Here is a 25,408-nt window from a genome sequence, read left to right as displayed (position 1 = left end):
AGGCATTGCTAATGTAAGGACTTGCCGGCTACCCAACCAAGACATCCCTGTGCCAGTCTTGCGCTCTGCAAACTTTTGTCATGGCCTTAGACAGTGGGTCCAAGCTATTTGGGTTAACTGTGCTTTTGCTGATAGTTCTTCAAATCTCTACCTCCTCTTGAATTGTTGCATACTAACATAGGAGTTTCCAAAGTAGCACCTATGAATGCTAATGCTTCTTAGTGGTCCTCTCTCTTGGCATATCTCTGCCTTTCTGTCCCACCTATTTCAATTTTTAATCAATTATTTAAAAAGAAAAAGAAGCAAGCACTTGGAAAGGAAAGCACCAGTCTGCAGTATCTTTATTTACAAGAAAGTCTCAGGTGCCACAGACATTCTTAGTAAATAAAAATGGTGGGTAGCCACCACCCAATTCTTTGTTTATAAAGGTGCCAATCTGTTCAGAAATAAAACAAAAAGTTAAGTTGGGATTGAGGGAGAATCCTGGAAGGTTGGACTAAGTAGTAAGGAACATCCTACAAGTTTGCCTTCTGGTGTTTTGTGACTTGCCATGCCTGTCGTGCCATCATGGGAATAAGCCTCCAGTGAGAGCCATTTTGGGTGAATACCCTTGGCAGGCTCTCAAAACCCCAAATGATTGAGCACCCCTTGCCAAACATTTCTACAGCCTTTTGGGTCTGTAGAAAGGATGATAAACACCACTTCCCAGGAATTACTCTTAGATCTGGAGGGGGCGGGGTAGCACCAGCATAAAATAAATGTAGGGCTATCACTGAGATAGCTTCTTTTCCTCCCCCCATCCTTATCACCCTTAGCACTCTAATTGCATTGCTGCCTATGAACCAGATGAACGCTGGAGATTTGTATGCTTAGTGGCTTGGAGTCGACCTCTTTTAAAGGTAAGTTAACATTCCTTACCAAGCTTAATTAAATGCCCTCATCAAAGTCTGAGGGCATTTAACATTTTGTTAAGAGTCCTGGTTCTGTGGAGTCCTTGGTGCTCTCTGAGCTTGGTGGTTTGTGTGCAGACATTCCATTACCCGACTAGGTAACATCATCACTGCATGTCTGCACGCAAACCACCAAGCCTGGAGAGCACCAAGAACTCCTCAGTTCACCCCTGAGCTACATCTATTCTCTTCTATTGGTAGTTGGGTCTATAAACCACCTTCAGGCCTGTCCTGGGGAATCTCTGGCCCTTCAGAAGTTGGTCTCCATCTTTCCTTAGCTCTAGCTAGCATCAACAATGGTTAGGCATGATGGAAACTAGAGCATAGCAATCTCTGAAGAGATACTGGTTTCCCAGCACTCTTCCAGCAGTTTGGCAATGTTTTAGTCAATTCTCCAGACCCCAGGGAGTTGTTTCTGCAGATCCACCACAAGCTGCTGTGGCGCTGGAGCCAAGGGCAAGGAACAAATCTGTGGGACCCAGTATTGTCAGATCCGGCAGAGGGGACATTTCTCCAGCTGTTTGAATCCAGGAGTTCCCTGAAGAGGTATCCCTTGGAAACAGTTGCTTAGAGAACGTACTTAGCTAAGGCTCCTAGCATCATTCACAATCTGAGTCACTGCATGAGAGCCTCTTAGTTCTCTTATGGGGAAAAGCAGGTGTATAATAAAGAAAAGGGCTTTTTAGAAGAAGTGGGGAAGTTTGGGGGCGAGATTCAGTACTTTTCTTCCGTCTGTGCAAGGTGACTATCCTTTGCTGTGGGCTACCAGGATTAACATAATTGTTCCTGGGACTCTCCTCAGTGGCAGCCTGCAACTGCACTGCTGAATTGTGGACCAGCAGGTTTGTGTGACATTGTCACCTATGGTGTAATTTTTAAATGGATATTCTATTCATCTATAGGGAAATGGAAGAAATCATGAAGCTGCTTTTATGTGTTCTCTTACTACCCCCCCCACCCCCAAATATGGTCAGGCATTGAACGCTAACTTCTACTTTATCCTGCCATCTTGGTGGTGGCAGTTTTATTTGAGGTTTTCCTGCAGCAAACACATTAACGCTATCAACAGCTGTGCATTCTCAAACATCTATGTAGCGCAACTGTGGCTCCTGAATATGTATGTGGGGTCTTCGTACTTCAGGGCTGTGAACGCACTTGCCCACGATTAATAAAGCAATGGTTTGTTCAGTTAACCCAATTGGTCAGTTCTACACAACTCATTAAACCATAAACTCACCACATGGGCTGGGTTTGCACAACACACTAGGTTAAAAGAGGGCTGGCCAGTTCGTGCTTCAACATATGTTGTGAACACGGTTGTGGGAAACTGGCATGACAATAGCACATCGAGGGCATACAATGAAAAGCTGCTTTGATCTAGCTTTATGCACTGGAATGGAAAATGCTAACTTTCATGAAAGGAAAATTTGCACACCAGAGAAACAGCAACTGATGTACAAGGAGTCCCATACAAGTCATTGCCTATATGTAAACGATGTGGCCAGAATCATCATGTGTCCTATATCAACCTAGCATATATATGAAACAAATCTGCAATTAATGCTACGTAACTGAATCTGACCATGGATCCATTTAACTCAGTCTTGTTTGGTAGCAGGTCTCCTCCAAGAACTTAGTAAGATCCTAGGTTAAGAGTGCAAAGATTTAACCTGGCACCTACAACATCCATTGCATATATACTCCTGTAATTGAGTATGGACTTTGCTCTGCTTCCAGTTTTGGAGAGAGAGTATCAATATTACAGGTAGTCCTTGCTTAACAGCCACAACTGGGATCAGCAACAGAGTTGCTAAGTGCCATTATCACTAAGTGGAAAATCATATGACTGCAATGGACTTACAACATTACTTCCCATTCAGTTGTTAAGCGAGTCACTGCTGTCATTAAGCAAAACATCACATGACCGCTATTTGTGATTTTACTTCCATATTCTTCATTAACTCTGCTTGTCTCAGGCTGGTGGGGAAGCACGCAAATGGTGATCACGTGACCATGGGACGCTGTGATGGTCATAAACGCAAGGATTGGTTGTAAAGCTGGTTTTCTTTACACGATCTTAACTTCATATGGTTGCTAAATGAGGCGGTCGGTAAGCAAGGACTACCTGAAATGTATTTAGTCATGGTGGGTAAGATTTAAGTGCCTAAAATATATCTGTAATAGAAGCACATGTTTAATTCCACACTATGGTTTACTTGTTACTTGCATTGCAATCTAGTGGGAACTTGTTTATCTAACTGATTAGATAAATCTTGCTGGTTGAAAGAAGAGTTATTTAATCAGGAGCTCCTGCTACTCTTGATCAGCTGTTAGGAGTTAACAGCAAGCAGCTGGTTGGTGCAGTCCCCCATCATCACCAAAAAGCTGATCAGAGGAAGTGCTGACAAGTACTAAAATGTGTAGCATCCTTGGAAAATAGCAGTCCTGAAATGCATCAGCAAGAGGTTGTGTAAGATAGGAGAATGTGTCAAACTCCAACACATATTTAACCTGATTCTGTACCTCTGGTGGCAAGGTCTTGATGGGAGAAGGTGTGTGAGTGCATATGCAAAGTACAGATATATAATTCTACTCTGTGTAGAAATAGTTGACAGGAGTGTATAGTTGTGTGCTTTCCCCTTCTCTCTCCGTTTCCCTTGGGCTGTTTTGGCATTATGGGGAGAAGCACCATCAGTTTATATTCACACTAAGTCATAATGTAGTTTCTTTGAGTTTAGCATAGCTTGTTGTGTAAACTCAGCCATTATGGCTTGCAGATCATGGTTTGTAGCCAATTGTGGCTTATTCAATAAATTATAACTTCATATTACATTATATTAAGCCCAGTCACCATGTATGAAAAAAAGCTGTTTCAGATTTTATGGAGGAGTTGGGAGGTGTGAGAATTGCCATGTCCATTACTAATAAAATACATCATTATTCCAGCATTAATGTTGTGGAAAGAAGATTGCATCACATTTTATGTCAGAATAGGCCTGCGGTCAAAAAATATTTAAGTATTTCCTCCCTTTGCTTGCATAGATGTGTAAATTGCACATAAAGTGCAATTCTCAGCAATTTTAGCTCAAAGAAACTCAGCAAACTGAAAAGCTGTGGAAAACCCTGGATTACAACTGTGGGGAAGTTATTGGTTTGAATAGACAGTATAGAGTTAAATAAACGAAAGGGGCAAACTGAGTAGGAATGACATGTGGGGAATTTAAAAAATCATTTTTGCTTCTTTGAAAATATATTCTTTTTAATTTAGTAAAAGGCATTGATGCCTTTACTGATCACTCAGAATATTTGCTAATCAGATACCCCTTTCTGAGTTTCTGAGATTGTACTTCAGCAAAGGATCGTTACCTTGCTGTGGTGCTGGAGCTTGAGCACCTCAATGATGCCATGAGCTAAACCGTGAAGGGCCACCCAAGACGGGAAGGTCATGACAGAGAGGTCAGACTAAATGCGATCCCTGGGGAAGGTAATGGCAACCCACCCCAGTATTCTTGCTGTGAAAATGAAATGGATCAGTACAACCAGAGATATGTCGGTATACCATCGGAAGATGAGACCCCCAGGTTGGAAGATGGTCAAAATGCTACTGGGGAGGATCAGAGGATGAGTTCAACTAGCCCCAGACGTGATGACGCAGCTAGCTCAAAGCCGAAAGGACGGCTAGCAGCCGACGGTGCTGGTGGTGAACAGCGAATCCGATGTTCTAAGGATCAACACACCATTGGAACCTGGAATGTAAGATCTATGAGCCAGGGCAAATTGGATGTGGTTATTGGTGAGATGTCAAGATTAAAGATAGACTTTTGGGCATCAGTGAACTGAAATGGACTGGAATGGGCCACTTCACATCAAATGACCACCAGATCTACTACTGTGGACAAGAGGACCACAGAAGAAATGGAGCAGCCTTCATAATTAATAGTAAAGTGGCTAAAGCAGTGCTTGGATACAATCCAAAAAATGATAGAATGACCTCAATTTGAATTCAGGGCAAGCCATCTAACATCACAGTGATCCAAATATACGCCCCAACCACAGATGCTGAAGAAGCTGAAGTAGAGCAGTTCTATGAGGATCTGCAGCACCTACTGGACAACACGCCTAAAAGAGATGTTTTCATCACAGGAGACTGGAATGCTAAGGTGGGCAGTCAAATGACACCTGGAATTACAGGTAACCATGGCCTGGGAGAACAAAATGAAGCAGGACATAGGCTGATAGAATTTTGCCAAGACAACTCACTCTGCATAACAAACACTCTTCCAACAGCCTAAGGGACGGCTTTATACATGGACTTCACCAGATGGACAACACCGAAATCAGATTGACTACATCCTTTGCAGCCAAAGGTGGCGGACATCTATACAGTCAGTAAAAACAAGACCTGGAGCTGACTGTAGTTCAGATCACGAACTTCTTGCACAATTTAGGATCAGACTAAAGAGATTAGGGAAGACCCACAGACCAGCTAGATATGAGCTCACTAATATTCCTAAGGAATATGCAGTGGAGGTGAAGAATACATTTAAGGGACTGGACTTAGTAGATAGGGTCCCGGAAGAACTCTGGACAGAAGTTCGCAACATTGTTCAGGAGGCGGCAACAAAATACATCTCAAAGAAAGAGAAAACCAAGAAGGCAAAATGGCTGTCTGCTGAGACACTAGAAGTAGCCCAAGAAAGAAGGAAAGCAAAAGGCAACAGTGATAGGGGGAGATATGCCCAATTAAATGCAAAATTCCAGAGGTTAGCCAGAAGAGATAAGGAATTATTTTTAAACAAGCAATGCGCGGAAGTGGAAGAAGACAATAGAATAGGAAGGACAAGAGACCTCTTCCAGAAAATTAGAAACATCGGAGGTAAATTCCAGGCCAAAATGGGCATGATCAAAAACAAAGATGGCAAGGACCTAACAGAAGAAGAAGAGATCAAGAAAAGGTGGCAAGAATATACAGAAGACCTGTATAGGAAGGATAACAATATTGGGGATAGCTTTGACGATGTGGTCAGTGAGCTAGAGCCAGACATCCTGAAGAGTGAGGTTGAATGGGTCTTAAGAAGCATTGTTAATAACAAGGCAGCAGGAGACGATGGCATCCCAGCTGAACTGTTCAAAATCTTGTGAGATGATGCTGTCAAGGTAATGCATGCTATTTGTTGTTTATTCGTTTAGTTGCTTCCAACTCTTCGTGATTTCATGGACCAGCCCACGCCAGAGCTTCCTGTCGGTCGTCAACACCCCCAGCTCCCCCAGGGATGAGTCTGTCACCTCTAGAATATCATCCATCCACCTTGCCCTTGGTCAGCCCCTCTTCCTTTTGCCTTCCACTCTCCCTAGCATCAGCATCTTCTCCAGGGTGTCCTGTCTTCTCATTATGTGGCCAAAGTATTTCAGTTTTGCCTTTAATATCATTCCCTCAAGTGAGCAGTCTGGCTTTATTTCCTGGAGGATGGACTGGTTTGATCTTCTTGCAGTCCAAGGCAATCTCAGAATATTCCTCCAACACCACAGTTCAAAAGCATCGATCTTCCTTCGCTCAGCCTTCCTTATGGTCCAGCTCTCGCAGCCATATGTTACTACGGGGAACACCATTGCTTTAACTACACGGACCTTTGTTGTCAGTGTGATGTCTCTGCTCTTAACTATTTTATCGAGATTTGTCATTGCTCTTCTCCCAAGGATTAAGCGTCTTCTGATTTCCTGACTGCAGTCAGCATCTGCAGTCATCTTCACACCTAGAAGTACAAAGTCTTTCACTGCTTCTACATTTTCTCCCTCTATTTGCCAGTTATCAATCAAGCTGGTTGCCATAATCTTGGTTTTTTTGAGGTTTAGCTGCAAGCCAGCTTTTGCGCTTTCTTCTTTCACCTTCATCATAAGGCTCCTCAGTTCCTCTTTGCTTTCAGCCATCAAAGTGGTATCATCTGCATATCTGAGATTGTTAATGTTTCTTCCAGCGATTTTAACTCCAGCCTTGGATCCCTCAAGCCCAGCATGTCGCATGATGTGTTCTGCATACCAGTTGAATAGGTAGGGTGAGAGTATACAGCCCTGCCGTACTCCTTTCCCAATCTTAAACCAGTCCATTGTTCCATGGTCTGTTCTTACTGTTGCTACTTGGTCGTTATACAGATTCTTCAGGAGGCAGACAAGATGACTTGGTATCCCCATACCACTAAGAACTTGCCACAATTTGTTATGGTCCACAATGCATGCTATATGCCAGCAAATTTGGAAAACACAAGAATGGCCATCAGACTGGAAAAAATCAACTTATATCCCCATTCCAAAATAGGGAAACACTAAAGGATGTTCAAACTATTGAACAGTGGCACTCATTTCACATGCCAGTAAGGTAATGCTCAAGATCCTGCAAGGTAGACTTCAGCAATTCATGAAGCAAGAATTGCCAGATGTACAAGCTGGGTTTAGAAAAGGCAGAGGAACTAGGGACCAAATTGCCAATATCCGATGGATAATGGAAAAAGCCAGGGAGTTTCAGAAAAACATCTATTTCTGTTTTATTGACTATTCTAAAGCCTTTGACTGTGTGGACCATAACAAATTGTGGCAAGTTCTTAGTGGTATGGGGATACCAAGTCATCTTGCCTGCCTCCTGAAGAATCTGTATAACGACCAAGTAGCAACAGTAAGAACAGACCATGGAACAACGGACTGGTTTAAGATTGGGAAAGGAGTACGGCAGGGCTGTATACTCTCACGCTACCTATTCAACTTGTACGCAGAACACATCATGCGACATGCTGGGCTTGAGGAATCCAAGGCTGGAGTTAAAATCGCTGGAGGAAACATTAACAATCTCAGATATGCAGATGATACCACTTTGATGGCTGAAAGCAAAGAGGAACTGAGGAGCCTTATGATGAAGGTGAAAAAAGAAAGCGCAAAAGCTGGCTTGCAGCTAAACCTCAAAAAAACCAAGATTATGGCAACCAGCTTGATTGATAACTGGCAAATAGAGGGAGAAAATGTAGAGGCAGTGACAGACTTTGTACTTCTAGGCACAAAGATTACTGCAGATGCTGACTGTAGTCAGGAAACCAGAAGACGCTTAATCCTTGGGAGAAGAGCAATGACAAATCTTGATAAAATAGTTAAGAGCAGAGACATCACACTGACAACAAAGGTCCACATAGTTAAAGCAATGGTGTTCCCTGTAGTAACATATGGCTGTGAGAGCTGGACCATAAGGAAGGCTGAGCGAAGGAAGATCGATGCTTTTGAACTGTGGTGTTGGAGGGAAATTCTGAGTGCCTTGGACTGCAAGAAGATCAAACCGGTCCATCCTCCAGGAAATAAAGCCAAACTGCTCACTTGAGGGAACGATATTAAAGGCCAAACTGAAATACTTTGGCCACATAATGAGAAGACAGGACACCCTGGAGAAGATGCTGATGCTAGGGAGAGTGGAGGGCAAAAGGAAGAGGGGCCGACCAAGGGCAAGATGGATGGATGATATTCTAGAGGTGACGGACTCGTCCCTGGGGGAGCTGGGTGTGGTGACGACCGACAGGAAGCTCTGGCGTGGGCTGGTCCATGAAGTCACGAAGAGTCGGAAGCGACTAAACGAATAAACAACAACAACTGGCCATTATCTAGCATATTCATCTCTGAAAAAGCTAGAAATCGGTTTTCTTAAGAGGAATGCTGTGTTCAGTACTACATTGCATGTTTTGCTTTCTGCAGAAATCTTTGCAAAGAATCTTCAGCACATCAGGTCAGGTGAAAGACTTCTTGCAGAGCTATTACCTGGCCACAGATTGTATGACTTGGATGATTTCCTGGTCATTTATAAAGTTGAAAGAGAAATACACATACTACAGGAGGTTTTGAGTGCTGAATATTCATTGAACGGTGATTTGGCAAAAGCTGGATGTGTTTATTGTAGGGTCACTGTGAGTCCAAGAGATATGGTGGTTGCTTGGACTTTGTATATGCTAGTTATCTATTGTAGTGGAGTGTCTGTGAAGTGCTGTTTTCCTTTTGCAAATATTGTTTGTGCTGGAGCCAGGATTGGGAGATATTGCTGATAGCAGGAAGGTAAAACTGGGGACGAAGGAGGATTTGGGTTTCCATTTGTTCCTGCGCTGTTTATAACAGTTCGTTTTGTAAGCAGGGTATTCCGTACACAATTCTATCCCCCTCAGATCACTTTGACAGCTTCTAGAAAAAAATGCAAAGTTTTGGTGTTGTATTTCCTGACATGAACAGTTTAGGACTGATCGCTGGTTTTCAAACACACCGTCTCTAATTCAGTGTTCTTTTTCAAAACTGAATAGAACTAAATATTCTGAAACAAGGTCCCTTTGCCTGACTGATCAGATGAACAAACATTAGCCCATCTTTCCCCAACCAGGTGCCCTCCAGTTATGCTGTGCCTATAGCTGCCAGAGTTCTCAGCTGGAAATTCAGGGACCCTGACATATCTGGGGCCTATGAGGCTGGGGAAGACTGGTGTATTTCAACAGAAGCACTGAAATTATCAAGAAGCTAAAAACCAGTGCATTGCAGAGTTATGCCAAACTGCAGCTAGAAAAAGAGGAGGATGTATGCAGTTAAAGTTTAACTGAGAATTGGATTAATGAAATGCTTGTAATTGTAGAAGTATGTTTTATTTTTATACATACAATAGTCCTATATCACCCTTAATTCATATTTGGCAGAAGGAAAGGGCACCACCATCCTGGAGGTGGGAAACCATTTTTTGCAGGACCTTGAAAGGAAATAGACTAGCTGGGATTTTTTAAACTCAGACAAACCAGATACCCTTCAAATGAACTGGACTACAACTTCCATCATTCCAGATCTGGAGGGTCCCAGGCTGAGGAAGGCTGTTCCTCCTCTGTTTCTTTTGGGACAGGCTTATTCTTTTCTTCCCTCCCCCAAGGAAAGGGATTATGTTACAAGGCTCTGGTAACAATTCCAACCTGTTTGTCCTGGAATGTGGCATTTAGGGCCTTGACACAGGAAATTCAGTCTCTGTTGAAAGCTAGAATTGCAAACAGTTTTATGCTTTGCCTGGGTTGGGGGTGGTGGGGGAAAATGCAGGTGGAAAAATGCAGTTTGGGCTGAAAGAGCTCTGTCTAGGCACTGTGGGTCATGACGAGGGCAAGAGGCATGGACTTTCGGGCTAAAAATCTTTGAACATTCGCTTCTTCCCAGGGAAGTTCATCATACAGAAGTAATGTTGAGTTAGGCTTTTCATTGTAATAATGATTACCCAACCAGCTCATTGCTTCTGCTATCCCAACTCATTCTAAGTCTGGACAAGTCATTTATTCCCAGTATTGGTTGATTTCTTCCTGAAATACGTTTGTGCTCTCCTGCCTTAAAATACTGAACGTGGACCAGGAATATTGAACTTCCAGACTGTCTTCAGCCTTGATGTGACCTTTAGCAAGGGATTCTTCTTCCTCTCTCAGTTTCCTCATTGGTACATTGAGAGGAGAACAGCAGGAACTCCAGAAGAACAGTGACTCCACTGAAGTTGGGTTCCTGTATCAAGCAAAGCCATCACACGATTGGATTGATGTTGGTTTACTGTAATGCATATACCCAATCATTTGGTTTGAAATCCATGGTTTATGATTTAGTGGGCAGGAGCAAACTCTTTTCAATATTTTTTCCTGTCAATGATTACAGGAAACATGGCAAGGATATCACCCAAGGGGATAGAGCTGAAATTTGGGGGATCTGTTTTGTGAGTTCTTGAGGTTTGGTGTTTTTATTTCTTTTGTTTTCATAAAATAATTATATTAAGCTAACTAGACGGCTGAGCAGCCTACTTTGGGTTACAAACTACCAATATAATTCCTTTGGCTGTTTGCCAACTCTGGGGGGTGGGTGGGGTGCTATATGTGACTGCATGGTCATGCTGTTTGCATGCTGAAGCAGTTTACCAGTTACGCCCTTTCCTGGATCGAGAGGGCCTCCGGTCAGTCACTCATGCCCTAGTCATCTCCCATATAGACTATTGCAATGTGCTCTACATGGGGCTATCCTTGAAGAGTATCCGGAAGCTACAGCTGGTTCAGAATGTGGCCATGTGAGCAGTTTTGGGTGCCCCAAGGATGGCGCATGTAACACCTTTGCTGCGGGAGCTGCATTGGTTGCTTCCGGGCCCAATTCAAGGTGTTGGTTATCAGCTTTGAAGCCCTACATGGCATGGGTCCAGGTTACCTGAAGGACTGCCTCACTTCCATCACATTGACCTGTCCCACCCAGTCAGGCAGAGGAGGCATGTTACGGACCCCGTCCATGAGTGATTATCGATTGGCAGGGTCAAGGAAGAGGGCCTTCTCTGCCATGTCCCCTGCCCTGTGGAACACTCTTCCCCCAGAGTGAGGCAGACCCCCACTCTCCAGGCCTTTCAGAAAGGGTTAAAGACCTGGCTCTGCCACCTCGCTTGGGGCGGGAAGGGTAGTCAATCCTGGGGGTGGCTAGCACCTTAAAGTGGTTCCCGTGTACTTATGAATTTAAATCAGAACTTTTAATATTGCCATCCTGGATGCTATTTTATATTTTTATTTAAGATATCTTGTTTTTATTGTATTTTAATCTTTTTTAGCTTTACTATAAACCACCCAGAGTCCCCCTTTTGAGGGAGATGGGTGGTGACGAAATTTGATAGATAGATAAATAAATAAGTGACTGCATGTTCACACTGTTTACACGCTGAAATGTAAACTATCCAAGCAGGCAGGTTTCATACAGCAAATTAGGCTAAAAGATGGTTGGCTAGTTTGTGGCTCAGAGAATGAGCACACACATGGCATCGTCAAAGCGAAATAACTGTGGTTACTTTTCTGGTTAAAGGCTGTAATAAAATTGATCCTGAATAACTCTGGTGAAGTTTCATGGACTAGAGCCTAATTAATTAGATGAGTGAAAATGTATTTCCTGTAGCATAAATTTTTATTGACAGAGTATTAAATAAATTATTCATGCACCTGTTGATAAAGTGGGCTCCAGCTCTCTCAGACCCATCCTGCAACTAATCTATTAGCCTTTTAGGTGCCAGAAAATGTTTTTTAGAGTTATGATGTTTGTGTTATGTCTAGAAATAGAGCAAAACATTAAAACATATATTAAGACTATATATACATATTATTTGCCATGGTTATATCTCTGTCCATCTGATAGGTCTGCTGTTCATGTTTGAACAGTTTCCCTCAAACTTTTGGGACTTTTTTCTGCCTTCTGAACTTCCTTTTTCTTCTGCCTCCCCACCAAGCCAGCTTGTCATCTCTTTCATGGATGGGTACAGATTTTCTTATTCAGTTGCAGCATAGCATGGGGTAATCTGCATGGGTTTGGATCCTGATCCCAAACAGAATAAAGTACAATTACCAACAAAGATCACACATGGGTTGACTGATGATCATTGAAGTAGCAGCTCTTCCTGAACATGCTTCTTCCCAAATCAGTTTGAGAGCTGGCATATTACAGTGATTTTGTTTGACTGGAAATACCCAACATAGTTCAAGCTACCACGCAGCCATGAAGTTTTACTGAATGATTTTGCATTAAGCATGATTTTTCCACCTAACTTCCCTCACAAGAGAAAATTGAAGAGGGAGTACTGAGGACGTTGCCTTAACTTCTTGAAGATAGAAGGGCAGAGATGAAGCTTTCTATATAATTGTGGGGTATTAATGATGGAGTCACACACATACACACAAACACCCAGTCCATGATCCCCTGTCAGGAGGAATATATAACAGTGTTCAAAGAGCCCGGTGGGATCAGGCCATAGGGCCATCTAGTTCAGCGTTCTGCTATGCAATAGCCAATTGGATGCATTTGGGAAGCTCACAAGCTTGGACTCCACTACTGCTTCACAGCAACCAGTGAACCTGCCTAGTATTCAGGAATAATTAACAGCTATCACTCTTAGTAGCCACTGATATCTTGATCTTCCATGAACTTGTCCAGTTCTCTCTTAAAATGACCTGAATTGGCTGCTATTGCTACAGCTGCTGGTAGCAGATTCCATAGTTTAACTAAGGTGTTGTGTAAAAAGTACATATTTCTTTCTGCTGATCCTGAGTCCTCTTGCATTTAGCTTCAGTGAATTTTCCTTGTAGTGGAGCTGTTGCAGCCCTCTAATCATTTTGGTTGCCCTGTTTCGTACCTTTTTTCTTAATTCTGTAATAGCCTTCTTAAAGGTGTAGTGAACAAAACTACATAATACTGAAAGTATGGCGTCTCCATAGATTTGTATAGGAGCGTTATTATATCAGCAGTTCTATTTCCAATTCACTTCCTAATTATTTCAAGCATCCAATTGGACTTTTTGGCAGTAGCTGAGCACGGGGTTGACATTTTCATTGAGGAATCCACTGTGACTTCAAGATCCCTTTCCTCCCAGCTCAGATGCCACTACTGTTTAGTCAAAAATCAGGAGTCTGATAACACTTATAGGTAAATGTTGGATTTTTTTTTGTGCCATCATGTATCATTCAATGCATCCAGGTAGATTTGAGAAGAAAATCCCATCTGTCACAGGATCCTGTTATTACTCACCTTTTCTTAGATGTCCACTACCCTCTGGCCAAGTAGAAACAGATGCAATTCCATGCTGTGTGCTAAAAGGAAGAGAAGAGACAGAGCCATGTCTGTAACAACAATTTCTTCCAAGTTGAATTGTTCTGTTCTCTTTGATTGTCCTGTTCTCTTCCCCTTAAGTTTTGGATTAGGAAAAAAATTTTTAAATCCCATTTTGCCACTACTTGTGCTCAATTTCTGACCCCCCCCCCACCTTGTAGAAAATCAGATTCTCTCTCTCATGCATTCTTGTTTCCCTCTACAGCGGTGGAGACCCAGAGTACAAGTTCTGAGGAAATGGTGCCCAGCTCCCCCTCTCCACCCCCACCCCCACGTGTCTACAAGCCTTGTTTTGTCTGCAATGACAAGTCCTCCGGCTACCATTACGGGGTCAGCTCCTGTGAGGGCTGCAAGGTAAGTGAAGGGAACGTCCTGGACTCCAGTCTGCTTTCCAATTTCTGAGTTTGGGGTTGCATTTCCCAAGTGCCTGCCCCCATAGCCTCCACAGTACACATCCTGAGTTCAGGCAGGCATCATGACTCCTGCCTCTGTTCAGCTAGGAGGGTGTGGCTGGCTACTTTACCCAGACCTCCTTCCTCTGCCAAAGAATGTTACAGCAGGGAATTCCAAGTTGCTGCATGCCAACACCCAAAGCAGATTATGCAAGCAAGATGAAATGTGCAAAACAAGCAAATGTACACTGACTTGCATCCTTCAGTCTAATGGCAGAATCTAGAGTTGCTTGTTGCAGAAATTCCACCTATATTTTTAGCACAGAAATCTACAGGCCTTCGAATAATATTAGAGAGTTGAGCTAGCGCTGTTGAAGGCCACCCAGATTTTCTGACCAGCCAAGGGTTTCTGAGGTCAGTGGCTGGATTGTAAGGGTACACTTAACATATCTGCATGATTCCAGACAGAAACTGGATGTCCTCCCAGATGTGTTGGATTTCAGTTTGCAGCCAGCAGGAGTACTGTATTGGCACTTTTTTTTTTCTGGTGCCTTCAAGTCAGTGTTGACTCCTGGCAACTGCCTAGACTAGTCCCTGCGGTTTTCTTGACAAGATTTCAGAAGTGGTTTGCCGTTGCCTCCTTCCTAGGGCTGAGAGAAAGTGACTGGCCCAAGGTCCCCCAGCTGGCTTTTTGCCTAAGGCGGGCCTAGAACTTATGGTTCCCTGGTTGCTAGCCTGGTGCCTTAACCACCGCACCAAACTAGCTCTCTAGTATTGGCACTGGGACAGGCTAATTATATTTGTCCTTTTTTGTTGGAACTGTTTGCACTGCTCAGCTCCCAGGTGCGGTCTCTGGGATCCTAATAATTAGCATCTGCAATATTCTCTAATATTATCAATAGGCTGATATGACCATCTCAATACTGCAGATGGATCCAAGGGAAAGTAGCTTGCCTACAGTCATCCAATTACGTAACATAGCTAAGGAGATATGTGGACTCAGAAATTCCTGGATTCATGCCTTTTAGCTCCTGTATCAGTCTTCTCCAACCCAGTACCCTTCAGAGGCTTTGGACTACAATTCCCATGAACTCCAATAATTGTTCATGCTGGTTGGGACCAATGGGAGTTGTATTCTGAGGCGTATGGAAGGACCTGAACTGAGGAAAACTGCTCTCTTATAAAAGGACACTGTAGCACTAGGAGAAGTTTCTCCTGCCTGAGCACCTTGGGGAGGGGACGCATGTGGGAGAAGACAGCACTAAGCAAGAATGGCTAATAATCTGGCCTTGCATTAGGCAGCTGGTTGCATTGTTACATGTCATAATGCACGTGCATCCCAAGGTTCTGATCAGTTAGCGGGCCATGAGGCTTGTGCTGGTAAGAAACAAGATCTTCCTTCCAAGCATGGCTGAATCACAACACCCACAAGTTCCAATCAGCCAGGCCAAAGAAAAGGCATTGTGGGAAATGTAGTTCAAAACATCCAGAGGGTATCAGGTTGCCTTTACCCTGTGCTAAATAAACGTCTTTAAACAGGAGTCCCCAACAGAGCTGCAACTGGGGGAGGGGCAAGCGGGGCATGTGCCCCAGGTGCTGCGCTGGGGGGGGGCACCAAAATGAGTACTGGGTGGGGCACCGAGGTGGGCAGGGGATCCATGTTTTCCCCGGGTGACACAGACCCTAGTTGCGGCCCTGGTCCCCAAGTGAAACAGTCACTGGTTGGTCCTGTTGGGCTAAGGCTGTGTGGTTTGATTTTGGGAGAGTGTTCTCTGTGAATGCAGCCCTTGTGGCTGGTGAGCCATGTTTACATTTTAATGCACTTTAAGGACCCAATCAATTACTATAGTCAGTTCACTCAGTTGAACTTGGTTGAAGCAAGCCATAGTTTAGAACTGTGTGAGAACATAGCCATGTGAGCACAGTGCCAGCCAACATAGCTGGCATTAGGAAAGAGTCCTGCTTGAAACTATCTCCATGCCATTGTTCCACCTCAATCTTGCTGGTCACTTGTAACTCTTCTCTCTATGACTTCTAGGGCTTCTTTCGCCGAAGTATTCAGAAAAACATGGTCTACACCTGCCACCGGGACAAGAACTGTCAGATTAACAAGGTTACTCGCAACCGCTGCCAGTATTGTCGCCTACAGAAGTGCTTTGAGGTTGGCATGTCCAAAGAAGGTGAGTCCTTCCACCAGAGTTTGAATGGCAGATCCCTTCCAAAGGATCTTGTGACCTCCATATCTGTAGAACGTCAAAACCCAGAATTTGCAGACACCACAGCGAACCAGCCAGATTGGGGAGGGCTGGTTTATATCTTCTGGGGGCTGGTAGAAAGCTAATGCCAAAGGGGTTACCCTTGTTAAATATTGCTGGGGTGCACATAATGCAGGTGTGAGCTGGAAAAGGCCTGAGAATGAGACACAGCAAGGCTAACTGCAAGGAACAGCCCTGAAAATATAAAGCTACTGTACGTTCATAGTTGTGAAAGAAATGGTTTTTTAGAAGGGGATCTAAAAGCGTAAAGGGAAGCAGCATGAACACGTCTGTTCTTGGAGTCAAACAGTGCACATAGGAGACAAAGAAAGAAAGTTAAAAGTACGCAAAGGGCCCTGCTGCAGCTCATCAGACCAATGGCTTCCCCAGTCCAATATCCTTTTTCCTGCAGGTTGGAGGCCCATAAATGATAGCAAAGGAGACTGGGATGGATCAAGAAAGAAAAGAAAGTGGGGAGGATGTGGACCTTTAGAGGAATCACTGTGTATTACTTGACCTGGCCACAGGGCATGTTTGCTTTGGAAGCCTAAAGTATAGGGACTATACTTATTAAATTGCTAAATATGCCCCTGTTGTAGACATTTCATAAATATTTAAATATTTATTGATAGTACCTAAACAGTTTTCTCATGTTCCCCCAGGACATGTGGACATAAGCTATTTAACTCTGTATGACAAATACAAGTGTGTCTAACGGCAAACCATATCTGGGTGTACACATATGCAGACACAATAGGAGGTGCACTTTTATTCCGTATACTCCAAAGCCTAAAACCGCATTGCTTTAAAGAACAGCTTGTGCGTATGATTCTTCTGCAGTTCCCCCCACAAGCCAGCATTGCTTTTACACCCTATGCATAGGATACCCAATTTTTATGCCTATTACCAACGCCTGTGTTGCTGTGATACGGTCATAGATGCACCTAGGAGAATTCACACAAATCTTTCCCAGGGATCTTTGGTTCCTGCAGACCCCATCTGCTTTTTGTATCTGGTTTCTCCGTAATATTTTTCCTCTGTGGCATCGCTTTCAGAAGGATTTTCCCTGGAACAAAAATGCTCCAAACTGAAAAGACACATGTGGATTTTCAGAAACAATAGCGATGATGGCAATTTTCCCCCCTGGATGGGGTGGGAGGAGCAACAAAAGCAACAACCCATGTTGATATTCCGTAATGGGCAGGGACCAGGGGCTGGGGGGCAACGTTGCCCAAAGGGTCCTGTCTTGGAGGAGCCACAGACCAACCAGCGTCCCTTGGAGGTCAAATCGGAGTTCTCTGCTGCCCCTTTAAGAGGGCTGTCAAGTGCCCAGCCCTTCCAGAGACAGAGTGCCTCTCAGCGGCTGTTGCTTTTACTCCCAGCTGCTTAGGCATGTCTTTGCCCTGGCCTTAGCCAGGACCCACATTAATCACCGCCTCTTTAAGAGCCCCTAATTAGGAGCGTCTAGGTCTCAAAACCTGGCGATTTATTTCCGAGGGCCTGTCACTTTAAAGGGAGAGGCGGGGGGAGAGGATGGGGCCAGGGGAGCGTGGTGTCAAGGGTGGGGGGAACTACGAAGAAGAATGTTATCCCGATGGGTTGTCACTGCAGAGACAGGAAACGGATGGCCTAAGGGATCTGAGCCAGCCCAGGCTTTTCCCCTTTCCCTCTGTAGCCCATCTAGGCTCGGATGGGGCTTGGGACCACGCACAGGGAAACGGCTCTCGGCTAGATGCAGTCTCTGAAACCGGGCAGCCTCCACACCTTTTGCTGTTAAAAAGAAAAAGAAAGAAAGAAAAAAGAAAAAGACTAGTTGCGGGGAGAGATTAGGGGGGAGCTCCCCAAAGGCCGTGGAGTGGTGTCTGCACGCAAAGCCCCCTCCAGAGAGCGGTATGCCTGGGCTGGCAGCCCCCCGCTCCGCTCCCCCCAGCATTGTGCTGACTGCGGCTATAAGTGTATATCCTGCCGATTGGCGTATCCTGTTCCCAGATCCCTGGCGCTTTATCCAGGGGTGAACAGGAAGGGCAGCCTGAGAAGGCTCAGGCCGATGAGAGTGCACACGCAACCCAGGACTCTCAGTGAGGAAGGAGTGCTGGCAGGCTTCAGGAGAGGGGGAAGGAGGGCACCCTGGCTGAGAAGAAGCATGGAGAGAGGGTAGAACTTCCCCAGCGCGCCAACGCAGGAGAAGCCCCTAATAGGGCCACCTCCAGATGCCTTGCCCAGAGGGCCCAGGCTTCTTTTGAAACATCTGGAGCTAGTGGGGATAGCGATATAGAAACTCTCTCCATTTTGGCACCCTGCAGTCCAGCTGATCTGTGAAGCAGTGGGCAGCCTTGGGAATGGGCCAGACAGATGGCCGCTTGTTGCCTTCCCAGGCAAGGAAAGTATCCATATGACCACCGTGCCTTTAAATGCCCTTCTAAAACAGCCTTTGTCACTGCAGAGTGTGGATGAAAATCCCTGCTCTTTCCATAACCGTGCACAGAAAAAAACCAGAAGAGTGGCTAAGAACATATTCCTATGTGTTTCTACTCAGATGCAAGTCCTGTTTCATTCACGGGGCTTATTCCTAGGACATTGTGCATAATGGAGTCATAGGACTGTCCTGTACAATGCTCCTTAATAATTCTGATTTGTGTTTTAAAAAGTAGCATGAAGAGTAGATTAGTTATGTAACTTTGCCTCTTGCTCTGTCAGGGACAAGTTGAGGTTGCAATATAAACTTCTCCCATTCTCAACTCTCTCGCTAAAAAAACCTATCTGATTAGAATATAATAGGGTAAGTAATATTTCCAAATAGTTAATAACTGCTCTGAACTGTTTTGGAAAAGTGCCTGTAGAACCTAAGCTCAAAGTATTGTAATGCCCTTACGCCGTTTGGGAACCTTTACACTTGCTAAATTTTCTGACATGGGAAGGTGCAGAAAGGCAAATTAGTAATTACTATCAGTTACCCAATTACAGGTTTCACTTAATTCATGTTTGTTGTTTCTCTTTCCTCTCCAGCAGTGTGGGAGAGGCGAGTTTAAAATTGCCACCAGAGACTGTTTATTTTAGGTATCCTCTGCTATTTTTGTATGATGGAACCTGAGGCAGTTCCTAAGCAAACGCTCATCAGTTGTGTTCACATGGCGTGCTTAACCAGAGCTCTTACATATCTAAACACTGTATTCCTAAAACATCCTCAGCATGGCTAATTTTAACCTTGGTTAGATTTTGTGTTGTGTGAACCATTTCTTTTGGTTAGTTGATGGCTTGTTGTAATGTGCAAGTCCAAAAAATTGGTTGATTAGGGAACCAGATTAAGCAAACTGAATTAACATAGCCATCCAGATACAGACCCACATCTGTTTAATTGGCTTAAATGATAGCTAAAGCTAACTATGCTCAATCAACAAAAGTATGGTTTCCAAATCATGACAATAGTTCCACTTGATTCTGCATTGGTCAAATTCTACCTTGAGTATTGTGGCTAGGAACAGGGTCAAAAAAATCTGAGTTAGTGCTTGGAGAGGTAAAAACAAGCTCAGATGGAATACTTGTAAGATGGAGTTGCTGCTTGCCAGTAATAGATGGGAGCACGATTCCTGTTAGAGACAGTGTCTGGGGAGCCTTTGCCCAGCTTTGACTGGTAATTCAATTGCTGATTGGTTGGATTTATTTATTTGTGTGATTTATATCCTGCCTTTTATACAGGAGCTCAAAACAGTGCGCCTTTCTCCTACTTTTTCTCCAACCTGTTTGAGTCATAGGAAGTCAGCCGTTCCAGGTAGATCAGACTAGAAAACCAAAGTTACAGTGTGAATGCTAATACTACCTTTATTACAGTATAAGGTTACCATAACAGAATCTTGCAAAACTAAATTTGCTTATCCCCTCCCTCCCTCACCTTCGTGAGAACTAGGGAGGGTCTTCTCTGAGACGCTTTCTCAGATTACATTTCTGTCCTGGACTCAGATTTCTTTTATCTGACTGTTGTCTTGGTTGCTGCTCTTCCTCCTGTTCCACAAGGATATTTTTTCTGCCCATTACATCGGGCTACCTCTGAAGTCAGATTAACTAAGCTTAAGTTGGCCGTAAGTGCAGTGGCTCATCTGCTAGCCATTGGTAGCAAGTACAGTCAGGTAAGACTGGTGCTGTAGTTGCTGTACGAGAACTGATTTATTTCTGTGTCCAATTCAAAGTGATGGTTATTACCTTTAATGCCCCACATGGCTTGGATTAGAAGTACCTGCAGGGTCATCTCTGCTGTGAGATTTGGCCTCTTCCACACATTCTTCTAGGGAGGGTTTGTTGAGGGTCGTCAACCCATTTGAGCTCAACAACATTTCTCAAATACTTACCATCTTACAGTGGAACATCTTGCCATGCAAAGTACAAAATGCCCTGAACCTCCTAGCTGTAGGAAGCTACTTAAGGTCGGATTTGGCTTGCCTGAGCCTGCAAACATGGAACATGTTATCTCTAGGATGGGGAAAAGTCAAGAACCTCACAGGTTACTTTTAATGAGCTTTGTTCAGTCCGTGGATCCACACTATGAAAGATGGGTTCTGTCCAGCCGTTGGAGAAGCTCTGACCTTGGTTATTGCTCTACACTGGAGAAAGCAACAGCTCTGTTTGTTGGGTGAAGTGAGCTACAGCAATCCTACCCATCCTTCTTTCCCAACCTGTCCAACATCTGTGTGGCTCTCTATCCAGCCCTTTATTTGGTCCTTCCAGTTTACCTCTGACTGAGCACCATTCTCAGAATAATTCTGTGATAGCCTCTTTGGGGTTGAAGAATTTATTGCAAGGCTTAGAGGTTAGGGAAATGGCAGAGGTGTGGAATCTGGAATCCCAAGCAGGTCATTATGCTGAAAAAGAGAAAGGAAAGAGCAGTGGCATGGGATAGTTGGCAAAGGGCTGAATAATTTTTCTATTCTCCAAGGTGTAGCAATGTGAGAAGCTACACTTGTTAAAATTCTCCCTGGGCAGCACTGTTTAGAGTAACTGCAAGGGTCAAGCAACACTAGAAGGATGGTAAAGCGACTAGGAGTCTGACATGGGGGACTGCTGCTTTTGGGCAGAGCTGTTTGCATGCAGACAATCCCAGTTTAAATTCCTGAGCTCTCCAGTTTCAAAAAAGGATCAGAAAGGTCATGGGAAAAATAATCTGGTCAAAATCCTGGAGAACTGTTGCTTGATGGACAAATAGTCTGAGGTGGTACAGAGTACAGTAATACTTTTAGGAGGAGGATAGAAGACACCTCGGTCACAGTTTGCTCACTCTCATACCACCCTACCCATGGCATGAATGTGTGCCAGTAACTATTTTTTTAATGCCATGTTCTCATCAAGTTCTCTTTGTCTCATTCCCAGCCCAGCTGTTCCAGTCTTAAAGTAGTGTTTTCCCTCTTCTCCTGACACAGTTTTTGTGATAGATAGGCTCTGCCATGCTTCACGAATGAAAAAGTTGCTGAGGGAGTGGAATATGCTCAGCTTCTATTGGCCCATTTAGGCTGCTGTGTTTGTTAGATAGAGCAAGCTACGGCAGTCCTCCCACAGCCTGTCCTTTTCAGGCCCTTTCTCATCCAGTTGATGAAAACTGACCTGCATGGCCTCCATTTTGGCCAGGGCTGCAAAAAGAAATAAGAAATTTGGCATCTGGAGACACATCTGCCCACAAAGGGCCTGACCGGCACATGTCAAAGTGCCTATCAGGTCTTACATTGGCTCCTTACAAACAAGGGTTTAATGCTCTTTTGAAAGAGCCCTAACCCTGTTTTAAAAAAAAACAAGACCAAGACCCTTCACTAGACCTGTGCTGCACAGAAGGTCAATTTAAACTAGGAAGAATAACCAGGTTCTGCAGTTCTGTGTGGCTGGTTCCATCACAGCCAGGCACATTACAGGTTCTCCGCTGCTTCTGCAAAGAAGGGATTTTTTTTTTTTTGGTGGCTGTGCTTTTTACTGTTTTTATTATTGGCATAAGGGTGGCGAGATGGGCATCACTTTACCTACTATGTTCTGGCTCCAAGCTCATCCACAGGCTATATCCAGGTTCTGTTTGCCACAAGGGCAAAACTGGACTCATTGCCAACACCGCCATTTCCTTGCAGCATAAGTTGAGGATGGAGCTAGCTCGTTATCAGTCCCTCCCTCCTGCTCCATCCCATAACCCTTCTCTGTGCCAGTCTCTGAGCACTGTCTAGGACTTCTTCTTTTTTTCAGAAATAGCCCAACAGGCCACTTCTGTACCTGTTAGTTGGGCAACTTGACAGGTGGCTGAGTATATCATTCCAGGCATCCACCTACACTTGCCCAAATTCACTCTCTCCCATATTAGGAAAAGTGATTAATGGTTGTTTTCCTGCTGGCAGGAGGAAGACAATAAGGGCAGCACCAGTTGCCACCCTTGCTACCACAGCAGATTCAGGCTCAGCAATCAGAGGAATCAGTTTTATGATAATGTCCTTTGCTGTCACCAGAAAGACAGGGAGAGCACTTCAGTGCAGCTGGCTGGCTGTTCCCTTAGAGCAGTGTTTCTCAACCTCAGCAACTTGAAGATGGGTGGACTTCAACTCCCATGGCTGGCTGGGGAATTCTGGGAGTTGAAGTCCACCCATCTTCAAGTTGCCAAGGTTGAGAAACACTGCCTTAGGGGTTAACAACGATTTAAACTACCAACTGCTTTCATTGTCTCTAACTCTTTGTTGCCATTTAGTGGTCGCCCAGATATTTACAGCCCAGATATGATGGTCCTAAACAATGCAATACAGCAATTGATGCTTAAGAGAGGACAGCTTGTAGGGGGAAAAAAAGAGTTGGCAAACTGTCTGAAGATATTTTGTAGGAGGAACAGGCCACCTCGTGCCCTCCAGCTGTTTTGGATTACAGCTCCCACAAGCCTTGCCAGTGGCTGTGCTGGCCGGATCTGGTGGGAATTGAAGTTCAAAAGCATCCTCAGAGTACTGGGTTGCCTTTCTCCTGCTTTTTTCATGCATTTGCTTCAACGATGTGAAAGATCAGGATTGTAGGCACTATGCTGCCTCCTGGGGAAGAGAGATCTTAGAGGCCATCCAGCACTCCCATTTCTACTGTACGGCCTGAGAACGTTACGGCAACGTTTCAGCCTTAACCCTCCATAGTCGTTTCTGGAGACATAAATTAAAGCCTCACCTTTAGGGAAATTGTTATGGTCAGTTAAAAATACCCTTTTCCACCACTTTTGCTCTCTCTCCCTTTTCAGCTGTGAGGAATGACCGCAACAAGAAGAAAAAGGATGTGAAAGAGGAAGTGGTGGTAGATAGCTATGAAATGACACCTGAACTGGAAGAGCTCATCCAGAAGGTCAGCAAAGCCCATCAGGAAACCTTCCCGTCCCTTTGCCAGTTGGGCAAATACACCACGGTAATGACTGCAACCTACTCCTTGGAGAATATAATGACTCTAAAACGCAGGACACATTAGGAGGCACTGGGCATTTCTAGCCTTGACCAAACCCACAGAATCATACCTGAGTTGTGAGACTAAATGTTTTGTTTGATAGCATATTATACTGGAGAGCTAAACCACAAATTAAAACCTCTGGGCTTGTGTGCTTTCCCCCCTCCTCTGCTAAGCCACAAGGAGGAATTTAGAAGCTTGACTTCTGCCTTACCCTGCCACAACATGCTTTGTCATCAGAAATCTGAACAAACCTGTTAATTTTAACTCCAGTTAGTTTAAAATTTGATAAAGGCAGCCATGGAGATAGAACAATGATCGGAGTAGCAAGACAAAAGAAAAAAGAAATCCATATCGAAGGATCAAGCACTATTTCTTATCTGTCCAAGATTAATCACTAATCTATACATGTACATACATCCCATCATGCTGTTCCCTTTCAGGATAAGCAATGGTATGCAGAGCATACAAAAAGAGTAAGCGATAGTAAGTCAAATAAATTAAAAGCATGTCCATTTAGTCCTTTGTTTTGTTTTGTAAACTTCTCATCTTTCTCTTTTGGAGGATCTCATCAGTTCCACCCAACCAACTTTCTCGGACTTTCTCTTCCTCTCAACCTGTTTTGCTCCCTTCATAATCTTGTTTTTGCAATTCCATCCATTTGTTCTGTCTTTATTACCAAACCACCTCAAGGTACTTCTTTCATATTGGTCCCTCACTTTTGTATTCAACTTACATTCATTTAGTATCCATTTATTCTTGACCTCATTGTTCTTGTTGTACCACACACACTTCTTAGCATCCTTACTTCCTTCTTACTAAGTTTCTCCTGACGTAGCCTAATCTCCCTTCTACATAACAGAGTAGCCAGAACATAGCCTTATACAATAAAACCTCAGTTGAATAGATCATTTAGGGAGAAAAGGTGTCTGTTAAATCTGAATGTCTATTAAATCCAAATTCATGTAATTGATGCATTTTACATAATGTGTAATTACACAAGTGATGTTTGCATGTCATTTGCATCAATTTTAATCATTTGCATAATTATGCAATTACATAACTGATGTAAATTGATGCAAATGACATAAAATATCAATTACCCCCAGACAGACCATAGAAATAATAGACTTATGCATTATTTCGGTGGTGAAATCCAAATGCAAATTTGATCCTTTGGATATTAAGTCCATTAAATGAACGTCTGTTAAATCACTGTACGCAGCATTCTCATGACAAACATTTATTTTCCACATCAGAACACAGGATACCCACTACCTTTCCTCCAGTACAGAACACTTAAAATGTCTCCATCCATTTTTCCTGTCTTTACTAAAAACTTTACTAAGGTACATGAATTCATCTGCTTGTTCTAGTTCTTTGCCATGTATATATAACTTGCAATCATTCATTCACTCCATTCTTTTCTGTCAGACACAGATACCTTCATCTTCAATAGATTAATTTTGAGATCCATACTTCTCATAACATCATACAAACTGCCCAGAGTTCACAACAAATCATTAGGGTTCTCACCAACAACATGGTATCATCTGCATTAAAAAAAAAATACACAGACAACCATCTTCCCAATCGGTTCTCGTTTAAGGTCACCACGATTCCTTATACGTTTATCCATAAATTCGTTAAACAACAAAGGAGACATCACACAGCCCCATCTGACTCCCTGCTCAGTGTTGAACCAATTGCTAACTATTCCGTTTATTTTCATGAATTCTTT

At 43.7% G+C, this 25,408-nt stretch overlaps 1 protein-coding gene across 2 annotated transcripts in view; it reads left to right on the top strand.

Moving 5' to 3' along the window:
• The window catches only part of RARG (retinoic acid receptor gamma), a 93,204-nt gene that overhangs the window by 61,115 nt on the left and 6,681 nt on the right, over positions 1-25,408 (top strand). For both annotated transcript variants that reach the window (XM_063293878.1, XM_063293879.1), the window contains 3 exons: positions 13,801-13,949; positions 16,026-16,167; positions 23,471-23,631. In XM_063293878.1, coding sequence (XP_063149948.1) covers positions 13,801-13,949; positions 16,026-16,167; positions 23,471-23,631 — 452 coding nt within the window. The remainder of the gene's footprint in view (positions 1-13,800; positions 13,950-16,025; positions 16,168-23,470; positions 23,632-25,408) is intronic.

Source organism: Candoia aspera, chromosome 2 (genome assembly GCF_035149785.1).
Source record: "Candoia aspera isolate rCanAsp1 chromosome 2, rCanAsp1.hap2, whole genome shotgun sequence".
Taxonomy (NCBI): Eukaryota; Metazoa; Chordata; class Lepidosauria; order Squamata; family Boidae; genus Candoia; species Candoia aspera.
Note: the sequence above shows the minus strand (reverse complement) of the source record. Positions and strands in the feature narration are given on the sequence as shown.